The sequence below is a fragment of the Grampus griseus genome, assembly GCF_964374135.1.
Source record: "Grampus griseus genome assembly, chromosome: 15".
NCBI lineage: Eukaryota > Metazoa > Chordata > Mammalia > Artiodactyla > Delphinidae > Grampus > Grampus griseus.
The window spans coordinates 19,319,690-19,333,738 of record NC_139009.1 but is presented as its reverse complement, the minus strand read 5'-3'; the positions used below and the strand labels follow the sequence as shown (position 1 = coordinate 19,333,738).

The 14,049-nt window shown below is 42.0% G+C and overlaps 1 protein-coding gene across 2 annotated transcripts in view; it reads left to right on the top strand.

Moving 5' to 3' along the window:
• DTNB (dystrobrevin beta) overlaps positions 1 to 14,049 on the top strand; it is a 246,682-nt gene that overhangs the window by 164,087 nt on the left and 68,546 nt on the right. For both annotated transcript variants that reach the window (XM_082672075.1, XM_082672074.1), the window contains one exon: positions 8,114 to 8,191. In XM_082672075.1, the coding sequence (XP_082528201.1) occupies positions 8,114 to 8,191 (78 nt within the window). The remainder of the gene's footprint in view (positions 1 to 8,113; positions 8,192 to 14,049) is intronic.

Genomic DNA, 14,049 nt, shown 5'->3' with positions numbered 1-14,049 from the left:
ACTTGTTTTTAGTAGTCCCTTATAATCCTTTGTACTTCTGCAGTGTCAGTTGTGATTCCTCCTTTTTCATTTCTAATTTTATTGATTTGCATCCTCTCCCTTTTTTTCTTGATGAGTCTAAGGGTTTATCAGTTTTGTTTTGTTTATTTTCTCAAAGAACCAGCTTTTAGTTTTACTGATCTTTGCTATTGTTTTCTTCATTTCTATTTTATTTATTTCTGCTCTGATTTTTATGACTTCTTTCCTTTTACTGACTTTGGGTTTTCTTTGTTCTTCTTTCTCCAGTTGTTGTAAGTGTATGGGGTAGATTGTTTATTTGAGATTTTTCTAGTTTCTTGAGGTGAGATTGACTTGCTATGAACTTTCCTCTTAGAACTGCTTTTGCTGCATCTCATAGGTTTTGGGTTGTCGTGTTTCCGTTGTCATTTGTTTCTATGTATTTTTTAAATTTTTTCTTTGATTTCTTCAGTGATCTCTTGTTTATTTAGTTAGCTTCTGTTTAGCCTCTGTGTATTTGTGTTTTTTACATTTTTTTTTCCTGTAATTGATTTCCAATCTCATAGCGTTGTGGTCAGAAAAGACGCTTGATGCGATTTCAATTTTCTTAAATTTTCCGAGGCTTGGTTTGTGACCCAAGATGTGATCTGTCTTGGAAAATGTTCCATGTGCACTTAAGAAGAAAGTGTATTCTGCCACTTTTGGGTGGAATGTTCTATAAATATCAATTAAATCTGTCTGGTCTATTGTGTCATTTAAAGCTTGTGTTTCCTTATTTATTTTCTGTTTGGATGATCTGTCCATTGGTGTAAGTGGCATGTTAAAGTCCCCTACTATTATTGTGTTACTGTCAATTTCTCCTTTCATGGTTGTTAGCATTTGCCTTATGTATTGAGGTGCTCCTATGTTGGGTGCATAAACAATTATAATTGTTATATCTTCTTCTTGGATTGATCCTTCGATCATTATGTAGTATCCTTTGTCTATTGTGATAGTCTTTATTTTAAAGTCTATTTTATCAGATACGAGTATTGCTACTCCAGCTTTCTTTTGATTTCCATTTGCATGGAATATCTTTTTCCATCCCTTCACCTTCAGTCTGTATATGTCGCAAGGTCTGAAGTGGGTCTCTTGTAGACAGCATATATATGGGTCTTGTTTTTGTATCCATTCAGCCAGTCTGTGTCTTTAGTTGGGGCATTTAATCCATTTACATTCAAGGTTATTATTGATATGTATGTTCCTATTACCATTTTCTTAATTGTTTTGGGTTTGTTTTTGTGGGTCTTTTCTTCTCTTATGTTTCCCACCTAGAGAAATTTCTTTAGCATTTGTTGTAAAGCTGGTTTGGTGGTGTTGAATTCTCTTAGCTTTTGCTTATCTGAAAAGCTTTTGATTTCTCCGTTGAATCTGAATGAGATCCTTGCTGGGTAGAGAAGTCTTGGTTGTAGGCTTTTCTCTTTCATCACTTTAAGTATATCCTGCCACTCCCTTCTGGCCTGCAGAGTTTCTGCTGAAAAATCAGCTGATAACCTTATGGGGATTCCTTTATATGTTATTTTTTGTTTTTCTCTTGCTGATTTTAATATTTTTTCTTTGAATTTAATTTTTGTTAGTTTGATTAATATGTGTCTTGGTGTGTTTTCCCTAGGGTTTATCCTGTATGGGACTCTCTGTGCTTCCTGGACTTGGGTGACTATTTCCTTTCCCATGTTAGGGAAGTTTTCCACCATAATCTCTTCAAATGTTTTCTCAGACCCTTTCCTTTTCTCTTCTTCTTCTGGGACCCCTGTAATTCGAATGTTCATGCATTTAGTGTTGTCCCATAGGTCTCTAAGATTGTCTTCAGGGGCTTCCCTGGTGGCGCAGTGGTTGGGAGTCCACCTGCCGATGCAGGGGACACGGGTTCGTGCCCCGGTCCGGGAGGATCCCACATGCCGTGGGGCGGCTGGGCCCGTGGGCCATGGCCGCTGGGCCTGTGCGTCCAGGGCCTGTGCTCCGCAATGGGAGAGGCCACAGTGGTGAGCAGCCCGTGTACCACAAAAAAAAAAAAAAAAAAAAGATTGTCTTCAATTCTTTTCATTCTTTTTTCTTTATTCTGTTCCTTGGCAGTTATTTCCACCATTTTTTCTTCCAGCTCACTTATTCGTTCTTCTGCCTCAGTTTTTCTGTTATTGATTCCTTCTGGTGTATTTTTCATTTCAGTTATTTTGTTGTTCATCTCTGTTTGTTTGCTCTTTAGTTCTTCTAGATCTTTGTTAAACATTTCTTGTATTTTCTCAATCCATGCCTCCATTGTATTTCCAAGATTCTGGATCATCTTTACTATCATTACTCTGAATTCTTTTTCAGGTGAATTGCCTATTTCCTCTTCATTTATTTGGTCTTGTTGGTTTTTACCCTGCACCTTCATATGTGACATATTTTTTTGCCGTCTCTCTCTTTTTTTTTTTTTTTCTTTATGAGTGGGATTGTGTTCCTGTCTTACTGGTTGTTTGGCCTGAGGCTTCCAGCACTGGAGTTTGTAGGCTGTTGGGTAGAGTTGGGTCTTAGTGCTGAAATGAGGACATCCATGAGACCTCACGCTGGTGAATATTCCCTGGGGTCTGAGGTTCTCTGTTAGTCCACTGGTTCCGACACGGAGCTCCCACCGCAGGAGCTTTGGCCCGACCCCCGGCTCGTGAACCAAGATCCCGCAAGCCACATGGGGTGGCAAAAAAAGGAAAGAACAATAACAAAGTAAAAAACAAAATTAGACTAGGAAACTAACAGATATGTTAGTTTTAAAAATAAAAATATAGATGAATCAACAACCTGAAGGTACAACGGTACCATAATAGCAAAGAAGAGGACGAGGGAAAAGAGAAAACAAAAAACGGGGAAAAGGCCTTGGCTGTGGAGGGCAAGGCCTGAGCAAGGGCGAGGTTTGGGTGGTAGGCGGGGCCTATGCTTAGAACCTGCAGGGCTGGAGAAGGCCCTAGGGGCTATGGGGGGTGGGGCTTAGGCTCAAGGAACAGAAGGGGCCCAGGTGTGCCCCCCAACCCTGGTCTCAGAGGGCAGGGGACCTCACCTGGGAGCCCAGCAGGCTTCCTGGGCTTGAGTGGGTGGGGCAAACACCCTCCTCTCCTCTCCAGCTCTTCCTGTCCTGGAGGGCCCCTCCCACCTGCTTCTCCTGTTCTCCCCTTGGCCTTCTTCCTATGCCCCCAGGTTCAATGCAGGGGGGGTGGGGGGACCTTGGAGAGCAGAGGACCATCCTGGGAGCTCAGCAGGCTCCCCGGGCCTAGTGGGTGGGGCACACGCCCTCTACTCCTCTCCCCCTCCTCCCAGAGGACCCCTCTCTCCTGATCTCCCCAGCCTCCCTCCTGTGCCCTCAGGACTCACGGGGCCTGGAGGGCGCTTTGGAGGGCAGGGGACCAGCCTGGGAGCTTAGCAGGCTCCCTGGGCCCGAGCGGGCGGAGTAGTCACCCTCTGCTCCTCTCCCACTCCTCTCGGAGGGCCGCTCCTGCCTGCCTCTTCTGATCTCCCCAGCCTCCCTCCTATGTCCCCAGGACCAATGTGGCTGGTGGGGGGGCCTTGGAGGGCAGGGGACTGGACTGGGAGCTCAGCAGGGCCCCCCAGGCCCAGTGGGCCGGGTGATTGCCCTCTGCTCCTCCCGGAGGGCCCCTCCCGCCTGCCTCTTCTGATCTCCCTGGCCTCAGGGGCGCTGATCCTGTTTGACCACTACTTCTCCTCCCTACTCTGTTCCCCAAAGTCCTACCGGTTCACTTGGGGGTTCCTCCAGTCTCCTTGGGTGTCAGGGTTTTCCACCAGCAGCCGGCAGGCGCCCTAGTTGTGGGGAGACTCTGTAACTCGGTGTCTTCCCACACTGCCATCTTGACTCTGCCCTTCTAATAGGAGTTTTGTCTTAACTAGTAATCAGAAGCTCTATACCTATTATCTAAGCCACCCTATTACTGGATATTTTCCCAAAATTATCCTGCTCCACCTAAAAAAAGTAAATTAAAATCCATCTTTATAATGATCAGATTATTCAAATGAACAGCTACAATTTAAATGATGACACTCAAATATTTTCAAACTTCACATCTCACCTGGGTTCCATTCTCTTAATTCCAACTACTTGGAAGCAGGTAAGATATCATTTACCTGTGCTTACCAATGCCACTTCAGATTCAGCGACTTCACAACTGCAATCAGTTCACCCTTGCCTTCCTACTCATTCTCTCTACTCCCACCAGTCCAACACCAAATCCTGTTTCCTACTCTTGTGTTCCCAAGTTTGGATATGTTATCACTATCTACCCAGTAGTCGAGGTGAAAATCTCAGTTATTCTTTATTCACTAACCGTGTGTACTTAATCTGTCACTACATCTTATCCATATTACCTGCACAGTGTTTTCCCTTTTGTCTGTTCCCCATCTTAACTACCACTGTCCACCCTCATAATCACTGATATGGACAATTGCCATAACCTCTTCATTGAAGTCCCAGCTTCTATTCCCTCCTCCTTCCAAACCTCTCCACATAAATGATTTTTAAATGGGGATGTACATTAAAAAGAATCCTCTTGCCCCTAGAGATTCAGATTCACTAAATTGAGGGTAGAGCTTGGATCTCTCATTATATAAAAAACTTCCCAGATGATTCCAGTGCACACCTGGATTAAAACCAATATTTTACAAGCTTCTGGAGTTATCATTTCAAAAGCCTGCTATAGTCACATCGTCCTTTGGCTTAAAAAGTTCTAATGCTTCCCCCACTGCCTACAGTATAAAGTCCAAACTTTGCTTGTGATAGAACAGGTGTCATTCACATCCGGGCCCTCATCTCCCTTTCCGGATGCATTTTCAACTACTCCCCTCCCAAGGCCTTTGAGTCTAGCCAAATAAGTTACACCCAAATATGCCATGTACTTTTGGATCTTTGTGCCTTTTTCCATACCATTTCTTCTAAGTTGCCCTTAGCTTTTTTCTATATCTGGAAAACTCTCTCCTCAATGTCACTTACACCTGACTATACCCCTTTTTCTTCCAGGCAGGAGTAACAGCTCTTCATCTGTGACTCCACAACACTTTGTGTATACTTGTGTTGCTGCTCTCATTGCTTTGGATTGTGATGGTTTGTTCACATACGTATAGTTAGGTTATTAAGATAAAGATAGTCCTACTTATCTTGTATGAGTAGGCACCCAGGAGGCATGCCTCTTTCCTTTTGATTAAGAATTAACAGATTCTCTTGGGAATTCCCTGGCGGTCCAGTGGTTAGGAATTCTCTTGGGAATTCCCTGGCGGTCCAGCGCTTTTCACTGTCAGTGGCTCAGGTTCAATCCCTGGTCAGGGAGCTAAGATCCCACAAGCCTCACGGCACCGCCAAAAATAGGAAAGAAAAAAAAATTAGCAAATTCTAAAAAAAAATTTAAAAAAAAGAACAAATTCTAAGTCTTCTTTTTATACCCACCTTTTCTAACTAGCAAATTACCTTCTGTCTAGATCATTCATCTGTTTCTATCTCCTCATCCAAAAAATTGGCCTGTCTTATTAACAAAAGGAACCTCTCAAATCTCTGTACCAAGTGATGGTTGGTGGTCACTTGGGTATCATGGGACTCATTAGTGTCTAAAAATACCTTGCTGAGATCTTCACCAATGGAAGATACAGAACATCTGGTAACATGTTCAAGATATTCAGCAGGTTTTGAATGTTAAAGATCAACAAAACTGATGTGGTGAGTTGTGTCAATTCTACTGCTTCGTAAGTTTCTGTAACTGGTACCATTAATGTCTGCTTCACACCTAGAAGCATTCTTTTTTTTTCTTAAGCCAGAAGTCATTTTTGGTGTATTACAGCTCCTAAGACCACATCTAAGCTGTTGACTTTCACAGTGAATTGTGGGCCTAGTGGTAGATTCTGCAGGAAAGACCCGCTTTAAGTTTTCAGATGCCTCTTTCATCTTGGACTATAAACTCATACCTGTTTCCCTAACAAAACATTAGGAGTTCAGAAATGGTATGAAATTTGGGTGCAGTTATGATTAGTTTACAACTTACAATGTAATCATTACTGTCTGGTTTTGAGTATTAGAGAAGAGGCTTTGATATGTGTGCTGTAAGATGATAATTGATCATGATGTCTACCAAGAGATAGAGGTAATTATTAAAGACTTCTGTGGCATCAGACCAAACAAAATGCTATAAATCATGGGATTTTATCACATAGATCCACGCTTAGGGAATTAAAAAACTTTTTTTTCCCGATTGTCATTTTTCCTCGGAGAAAGTCAGAAAGGAAATTGAATGCAGTAGTATCTTCAATATTGAAATATACTGGGTAACTACATAAGTTCTGAAATCAACATGAATATGTCCTTATCTTGTTTTGGAAATGGGTTGCTAATAATAGTATATTAAAGAAGCAAAGGCCATTGTGTTTGCAGGACCAGAATGTTTCTGGTGCCTTCTGTATGAAAAGTTATGATGCTGCATTTGTTTCTTTCATAGGCATTGTCTCCTTGTTCCCTTTGGACAATGGATTTAAAGGAATCAGAGGCAAAAATATAAATTTGGGGCTAAAATGAAGCTAGTTTCTGTGTTCACTTCTGTTATTAATCAACCTAAAACAGTTGATTAATTGATTATATCTCAGCACAGCACTACCTTTAGGCTTGAAAGTTTGGAGGCAAAATTGGATAGCTGCCTGGAAAGTAGGTAATGAGATAAATAACATGGAATTTAATTCTAGCCTAGAAAGGCATATTTCAATTCTGAATGTCTTACTTTGTCACACAAAGGGAGGAATGTGTCTGCTTTAAGGACAGCATACTGCTGTGGCTTAAAAATCAAGAGACCTAAATCGATTCCCTGCAAATTACTTCCCATCTTTGATTCTCTCCATTAAATGAGAAATCATTAAAAATATTTCCCTACCCAGAAGTGAAGTTGGTTTTTTTTAAAAAGGAGGGTAGAGATAGATAGATGTAGAGGTCGATCCATCCATCCGTCCCTCTTAAACTTTTCTCTAAGTACATTGGATCTACCTGAAAATTTTCCCTTGAGCCTGTGTTTGAATGGACTATGAAACCTGCAAAAACAATAAAGGTTCTGGCCCCTTAATGTTCACCAGGACTTGCTGAGTATAACCTCTAAAAAACAATTTCATAGTTAACTCAGCTCTTAGAGATAAGGAGGAACCAGGAGGTAGTTCCCAAACACTTAAATATGAGAGAAGGACTTTTCTGTTTCACTTTTCTGCTCTTGATGGACAGATTTCTCTGAAAAGTACTTCTTTCAGTTTAGGAGAGGAAGTGAGAGATTTCCCAGGAGGAGTATTTAGCAATAGTCATGTGGTTCCAAGTGCAAGACAGAAGCCCTTTGTAACTGAACCTGGTGGGGAAGGAGAGGGGCTGAAGAAGGGCTGAAAGGCAGAATCACAGATTCTTTTTGATAATTTTGGAGTTGTTCATTCAAGACTCTCACAAGAGGATGAAAGAGACCTTGAGTCCAGAAAACCAGCCGCTAAAGACAAGTTATCAAAAATGCTTACTTCAAATTTACATTTGGATTAGTTTATGAAAGAAAACCTAATCAGAGTACAGGTATGAACTCATTGTTAAGATTCTAGTAGAGGATTAATAAAAGAACTTAGTATTTAACAATTTAATTGTTTCGGTAAAAAGTATACAAACTAAATCTTAGGGAAGACAGTGAGCTCTCACCAAATCTCAGGAAAAACATGCATGTTGCTGTTGTGACCTTTGTGACACACCACAGATGCCACACACCTAGCGATCCTGTACACAACTGAAATGCACAATGCAGATTCTTGTGTGCTAAAACTGTAAAACAAGAGCCACTGGAGCTATATCCCTGTAGCCGTGCGGGTACAGTTCGTTGCTCCTGTCCGGGTAGCACATGGCTCTGGGGTCCTTTGGCTTTGTGCGAGAGGACCTTCTTGTTGAGTTTACTTAGGCTGAAAGTATCAATTTCTACCCCCACTCCCTATGGGTCCCACTGTGCTTATCAGGAATGATAGTTGGTCCTTTGCCCTCATCACTTTTTCATTTGTTTCCCCTAGTCTCACTGGTAATTATTCATATAATGTCAACGTCTTTTCTTTTCAGTCCTCCTCGCCCTCTGACGAATGTGAATGACACCATGGTGAGCCACATGTCCTCTGGGGCGCCCACTCCCACCAAGAGGTACGTGATGCTTGCGCGGCAGTTACCACTCACCGTTGGGTACTGGCCTCTGGCCTGGGAAGCAGAGCATTCCACAGGGCAGAAAGGACTGGCTTTCCTCCCCTCCTTTGACTGTCTTTTTATATTATTTTCGACTTTTTATCTTCCTTTTTTTCCCTACTAACTTATAAATATAGCAACTGAAGGAGGCTGCTTTGGAGTGGTGCCTGAGGTGGAAGCTCTCCATTTGTGACAAGCAGTGAACATAGTGTCAAAGCAGATTAGGCATGTTTGAGCTCTTTTTTTTAACATCAAACAATATTTTGATGAGCACGAATTTCAACAGTTTTGCATTAGAGTTCTTGAAGCGTCAAAGATCATTTCTGCTTCCTGATTGGACTCTGTAAATTGAGCTAATTCCTTACATTCTAAATCATTCCACATAGAATTCATAAGCATTTAAGCTGAAAAGCCTGAGTCCCTCTCAGTTACACAGGGAGTTTCCTTAGGGTCCTTCAAGGAGCTAGAACCGTCTCCTCCTTTCTTCTCTTCATTTAGTTTACTCTTCTCCAGAATTCTCTTAGGCAGGACTTAAAAGATCTGTATGAGATGGTTTACTTTCTGTCTGATTTAAGCTGTTCTGTCACCAGAGCAATGCAGAAAGTCCCTCAAGGCACAACCAGTAAAGAATTCTTTCTAACAGTCATCACTCAAAAAAAACAAAAAAACAAAATGAAAAAGAATGAAGGCATTCCAACCCACTCCCCAAGTCCTTCCTGAAGAAAAGCACTTTGTACTGCAAACCTGAAGAAAACCATACGTACCCATTGCTTTGGATCAAATTAGCTATAGAAATGTTATTTACTTAATAATACTTTGACTTAATATATATAATTACAATACTTAAGATCAACTATGTTTGTTCCATTGGGTAAAACTCCTAGGGCAATATTTCCCGAACTTGAGTGATGAGAAGAATCACCCAGGTCACTTGCTAAACATACACATGTCTGAGATCACATCAGACCCAGTGGATCCTGAGATCCTGGGAAGCTACACGTTTAACAAGTATTCCAGGTGATTCTTACCATCAAGCAGATTTGGGCAATAGCCTTAGAAGTGAAGGAGTAAACTACAAGAATCCTCCACCCTGGAATAGAGGATTTAGGGACTTAACAAATGAGAGTGACTTGATAATACAGTGTTATCCACATGGAGACTCGAGACCCTGACCAGGTGAGAGTACTTGTCCGCAGCCTTGTTGGGAGTACTTGTTGGGACACTACTAGCAGGACAGTAGCTGTGCCTCTTCTTTTGGGCAGAATTGAGTGGTATGAGCACCGTCTGTACTGAGCACAAACTTCTGAGCCAGACTGCATTTGAATCCTGGCTATCACCTGACCTTGAACAAGATTCTTATCTTTGTTGGTTTATCTGTAGAATGAGGAGAATAATAGTATCTATGTTGTGGGGTTTATGTGAGAATGTAACATACTGTTGTCATTATTTAGGAAGTAAACGGTAATGAGAGAACAGGTGGGGAAGAGAGAATAATTTATGGCTAATGCCCTCTCAAGGAAGAACAGAGGCTTATGAAAGAGTACAAAGCAATTAAACCTCTCCCACCTGCCTAGATTTTACAACCACCCTTGCTGGCCTTAACTTTTTATGTTGAACACCCATAGCATTCAGACCCAGACCTAGAATCTAAATATCAACTCAGGAATGTTTCTATTTCAAAACTAGGAAGACAAGGTAGATTATTGAAAGAAGTCAGCTTGTAGGTTTTATGTTAGTTTTAGCAATGCCATGTATTAGTGTTTCACTTCACCTGAGTTCTCTTCATTTACTCCTTTTGTCACTGAGTCACCCGAGTCCCTGAGGGCCCTAAGTGCATGGTGATCAAGGGCACCATGCATTCAGTGACCACAGCTGGATGTAGCTCCTAGAGGCTGTTGGAGGGAGTGCATATTTCTGGATGATGTTTTACTGCATGAGGAGACTGAAAGAAGGGACTTGGGAGCAGTAGTCATCACAGCTCCTCTCTAGGAGGACTGCTAACCTTTAGGCTTGATGTTGCTGTATGAAGCCCCAGCTCAGTAGCCAGTGGCCAGCTGTAATGGTCAGTCACAAAATAGCTACCATTTCTGAAAGTTGTTTCAGATAATATAGTATAGCCTGGGTTAAGATTTTATTTTAAAGTCAGCATTTCAGCTAGCATCTCTTTCTAGGTAGGCCCAGTCAATGCTAGAGGTGGTTGTCACAGACTCTCCACGGGCTGACCAGCGGACCAAGCGTAGCCAAAGCCCTTAGGAGACCGAAACAAAGGCGGAGCTCTGTAACTTACCAAGAAGAGTAGTTGCTGGAGGAGAGGCTACATGGTGACGTGATGCCCCTGTCCTAACAATACTGTCCTTAGAATTTTTGGAGATTTCATTTACTTTCAGGATGAGATTATGATAGAACATATGGACATGAATTGCGTAATTCATAGACTTGGCTCTTCATAGCCCCAGTTTCTAAATGGTATAAATTTCAGGTAGTATCCTATTTACTTCCTCGAGGACTCATCAGTTTTTATTTTCTCCTCTGAATGTCGTCAGACCTTTGTCTCCAGAGTCTGATGAAAGCCAGGAACCCAGCACGTCATCCCAGTCATAGATCCTTCCTCTGCTGGGGCAGAGAATTCTCAAGGGGCACAAAGCTACTCTCCAGAAATAAGAGGTTTTCTTTAGAACTCAGCATAAGACATAAATCACTGAATCAGACAAGAACATGCACAGTAATAAAAATGCAGGAAAAAGTAAAGAGCTCCAGGTTCTAACTTTTCGATAAGCTGTGCATTTAAAACTAGTGATAACCCGGGACTTCCCTGGTGGCACAGTGGATAAGACTCCATGCTCCCAATGCAGGGGGCCCAGGTTCAATCCCTGGTCAGGGAACTAGATCCCACATGCATGCCACAACTAAGAGCTCACATGCTATAACTAAGGAGCCCATGTGCCACAACTAAGGAACCAGTGAGCTGCAACAAAGGAGCCCACCTGCCACAACTAAGAGCTGGCAAGCCGCAGCTAAGGAGCCCTGGAGCCGCAACTAAGGGAGCCCACCTGCCGCAACTAAGGAGCCCATGTGCTGCAGCTAAGGAGCCGGCAAGCTGCAACTAAGGAACCCTGGAGCCGCAACTAAAGAAGCCCACCTGCTGCAACTAAGGAGCCCACGTGCCACAGCTAAGGAGCCAGCAAGCTGCAACTAAGGAGCCCACCTGCCGCAACTAAGACCTGGTGCAATCAAATAAATAAATAAATAAATAAATATTTTTTTAAAAAATAGTGATAACCCCATTGGTGAAAAATAATACTTGATTAGTCCAAATAAAAGATGATATCAAATGTAATGGTTACTTTGTACAGAAGAAAACCTTATAAATGGCAAAGATGCTGGCAATCATGTGAGAAACTGTAAATTATGTTCCTGAAATGTTCCACTCTAGGGATTTGCCCCCTGTAATATTTTTATTGACATTTCTACAGTAGAAAAGAAATTTCATCTTTGTCTTAGACTGAGTAGTTTCTGGAAATTTGCTTTCTATTAAAGAATCAGAATAGTACACATAAAAACAAACAAACTTTCAACACTTTAAAACAGAGACTTAAAATGCCCCTCCACTATCCGACTTCCTCCAAGGCTTGCTTCTGTCCCTCTTCTTCCCCAGGGTTCAGAGTGTGATTATGTTATTATTCTCTGTACTATTGTACTATTTAAGTCGTACCTTATATTCAGACCAATATGAAAAATGATGCTAATGTTTTTAATGTCTTCTAAAGCTTTGGCTTTAATTATTTATACAGATAAAAATGTTTACAATTCTGTGGGCATTTCATATAAGGTTGGCAGCAACAAAAACCTCCAGTATGAAACTTTTGGCTTGGTACATTTGATTGGTATAGTAGTTTTAACTCTTTTAACTTCAGGTATTAAAATCTAACTTTTAAAAGTACAAACCCAGTTAAGCACAATGAAAAAGTTCCAAAGATTTGGTGTACAACCTTGTGCTTATACTTAAAAATACTCTAACATACACTTAAAAATTTGTTAAGAGAGTAGATTGTGTGTGTTCTTACCACAATAAAAAAAAAAAAAAAAGAAGAAAATAAAAGGCACGAACCCACAAGACAAAGGCAAAAGCAGAAGGGAAGGGCAGAAGTGTCCATAGATCACAAAGCAACTGAACTGCCACCAGGATGTCCACCTGTGGCTTCTCCATCTCTTGGCTTCTCTCAGTGTGCTGTCTTCATTCCCTTCTCCTGCAGAACAGCCACCTCTCAAGATGCCAATGGCTTCACTCACATCTACAGCCTTGTCACTCAAGAGGTTGTGCTTTTCCTCCCTAGGATTAGAAAACTCCAAGAAAGGATTCTTATTGTCCTGGATGGCATTACTGCCCATCCTTGTGTATGTGTGATAAGCCACACTCATTAGACCTGTATCATCAGAACAGGGGGAGGAGCATCTCCCCAAAAGAAGGTTCTACCGTCAAGAACAGGAGAGATCCTGGGAAAGAAAAATAACAGAATTTGTTGGCAGAGCACTGCTTTGCTACCAAGCACACAGATGTGTGCACAAGTGTGTACATGCACACACACATACCCCTTCCCATGCACGTTTCCACTTCCAGAGCTTTCCTCCTCGGACAATGCAGCAGTACGACTGCAGATGTATACTTGCCTTTCCCAGGAGTCTTATCCACCTCCTGCAGACAGCACTGGGTCCCCGATATCTAGGTCATGTCCATTTGTCGGGATCAGGTCTAGGTACAGCTTTTGTGATTCATTAACCCCTTCTACCATGGACCAAATTATAAGTTTTAAGAACTCACACATCTCTACAACTCATAGCTCTACAAAAGTAGAAATCTGAAAATAGGACAATTGCATTTTAGAGAAGGGAGGAAAAGGAAGTAACAGAAAACATGGCATATTAAGCCACATTTGCCTGTTTCCTCCTAAAACACCATGAAAGTGACAGTCGAGACATTTTCTTTAGTAGAAACCAACAACAGAGAAAAATGGACAAGGAGACAATAGCAACATTTTGGAAGCAGCAAAGCAGATGGATGAGTGGTAACTGATTTTCCACACTGGAGAGAATTAAAACCTAAGCCAACAGAGAAACCCAGAGGAAAGCCCACCCGGGAATTAGAAGGCTCTGAGGGAGGGATACAGAACAACAGCTGATAGTCTGTTTAAGAAGCACTTACAGTCTCAGTCTCAGATTGCATACATAACTGGGCCTCTACCGCTACCCAACCTGCCAGAGTTGAGATTTATGTTTGTGGTTTCTGGAATAATACAACCCCCATAAAAACCCTAGTTGTCTTAATTATCTCACCTTGGTGGGCTGAGGCAACTGGCTTCCAGACAACGCATCTCTTTTCCTTGCAATATCATATTAAAGACTTCAAGAAATCACTACTGCATCCTGTTATTCCTCTCAAAGTGCCTGGGACTCCAGCCAGAAGGGGCACAAGGTCTAAGTCCCAGGATCCCAGAGATTACAATTTAACCAGTGGCTTTGCTCTGTAGCCGTATAGCAAAGATTGATGTTATTCCCTCCCTGGGATGGAGAGTTTTGCTACCATCGACACCTCAACTTGACTTAGCTAGTTCCAATCAGTGTTATACCCCACTCCTAGTATTAGCTTCTATTTTGGTCAGAACTCTTGGCTGTTAAGTAACAGAAGCTCAGTGTGAATTGGCTTAGGGAAAACGAGAAGATTTTTTGTTTTTGTAACCAGACTGTGGGCAAAGCAGGGGATATGCGGCTGGGCCTCCCGGGTGACAGAGCAAGGGGAACTCTAACTCATGTAGGTGTTTCCC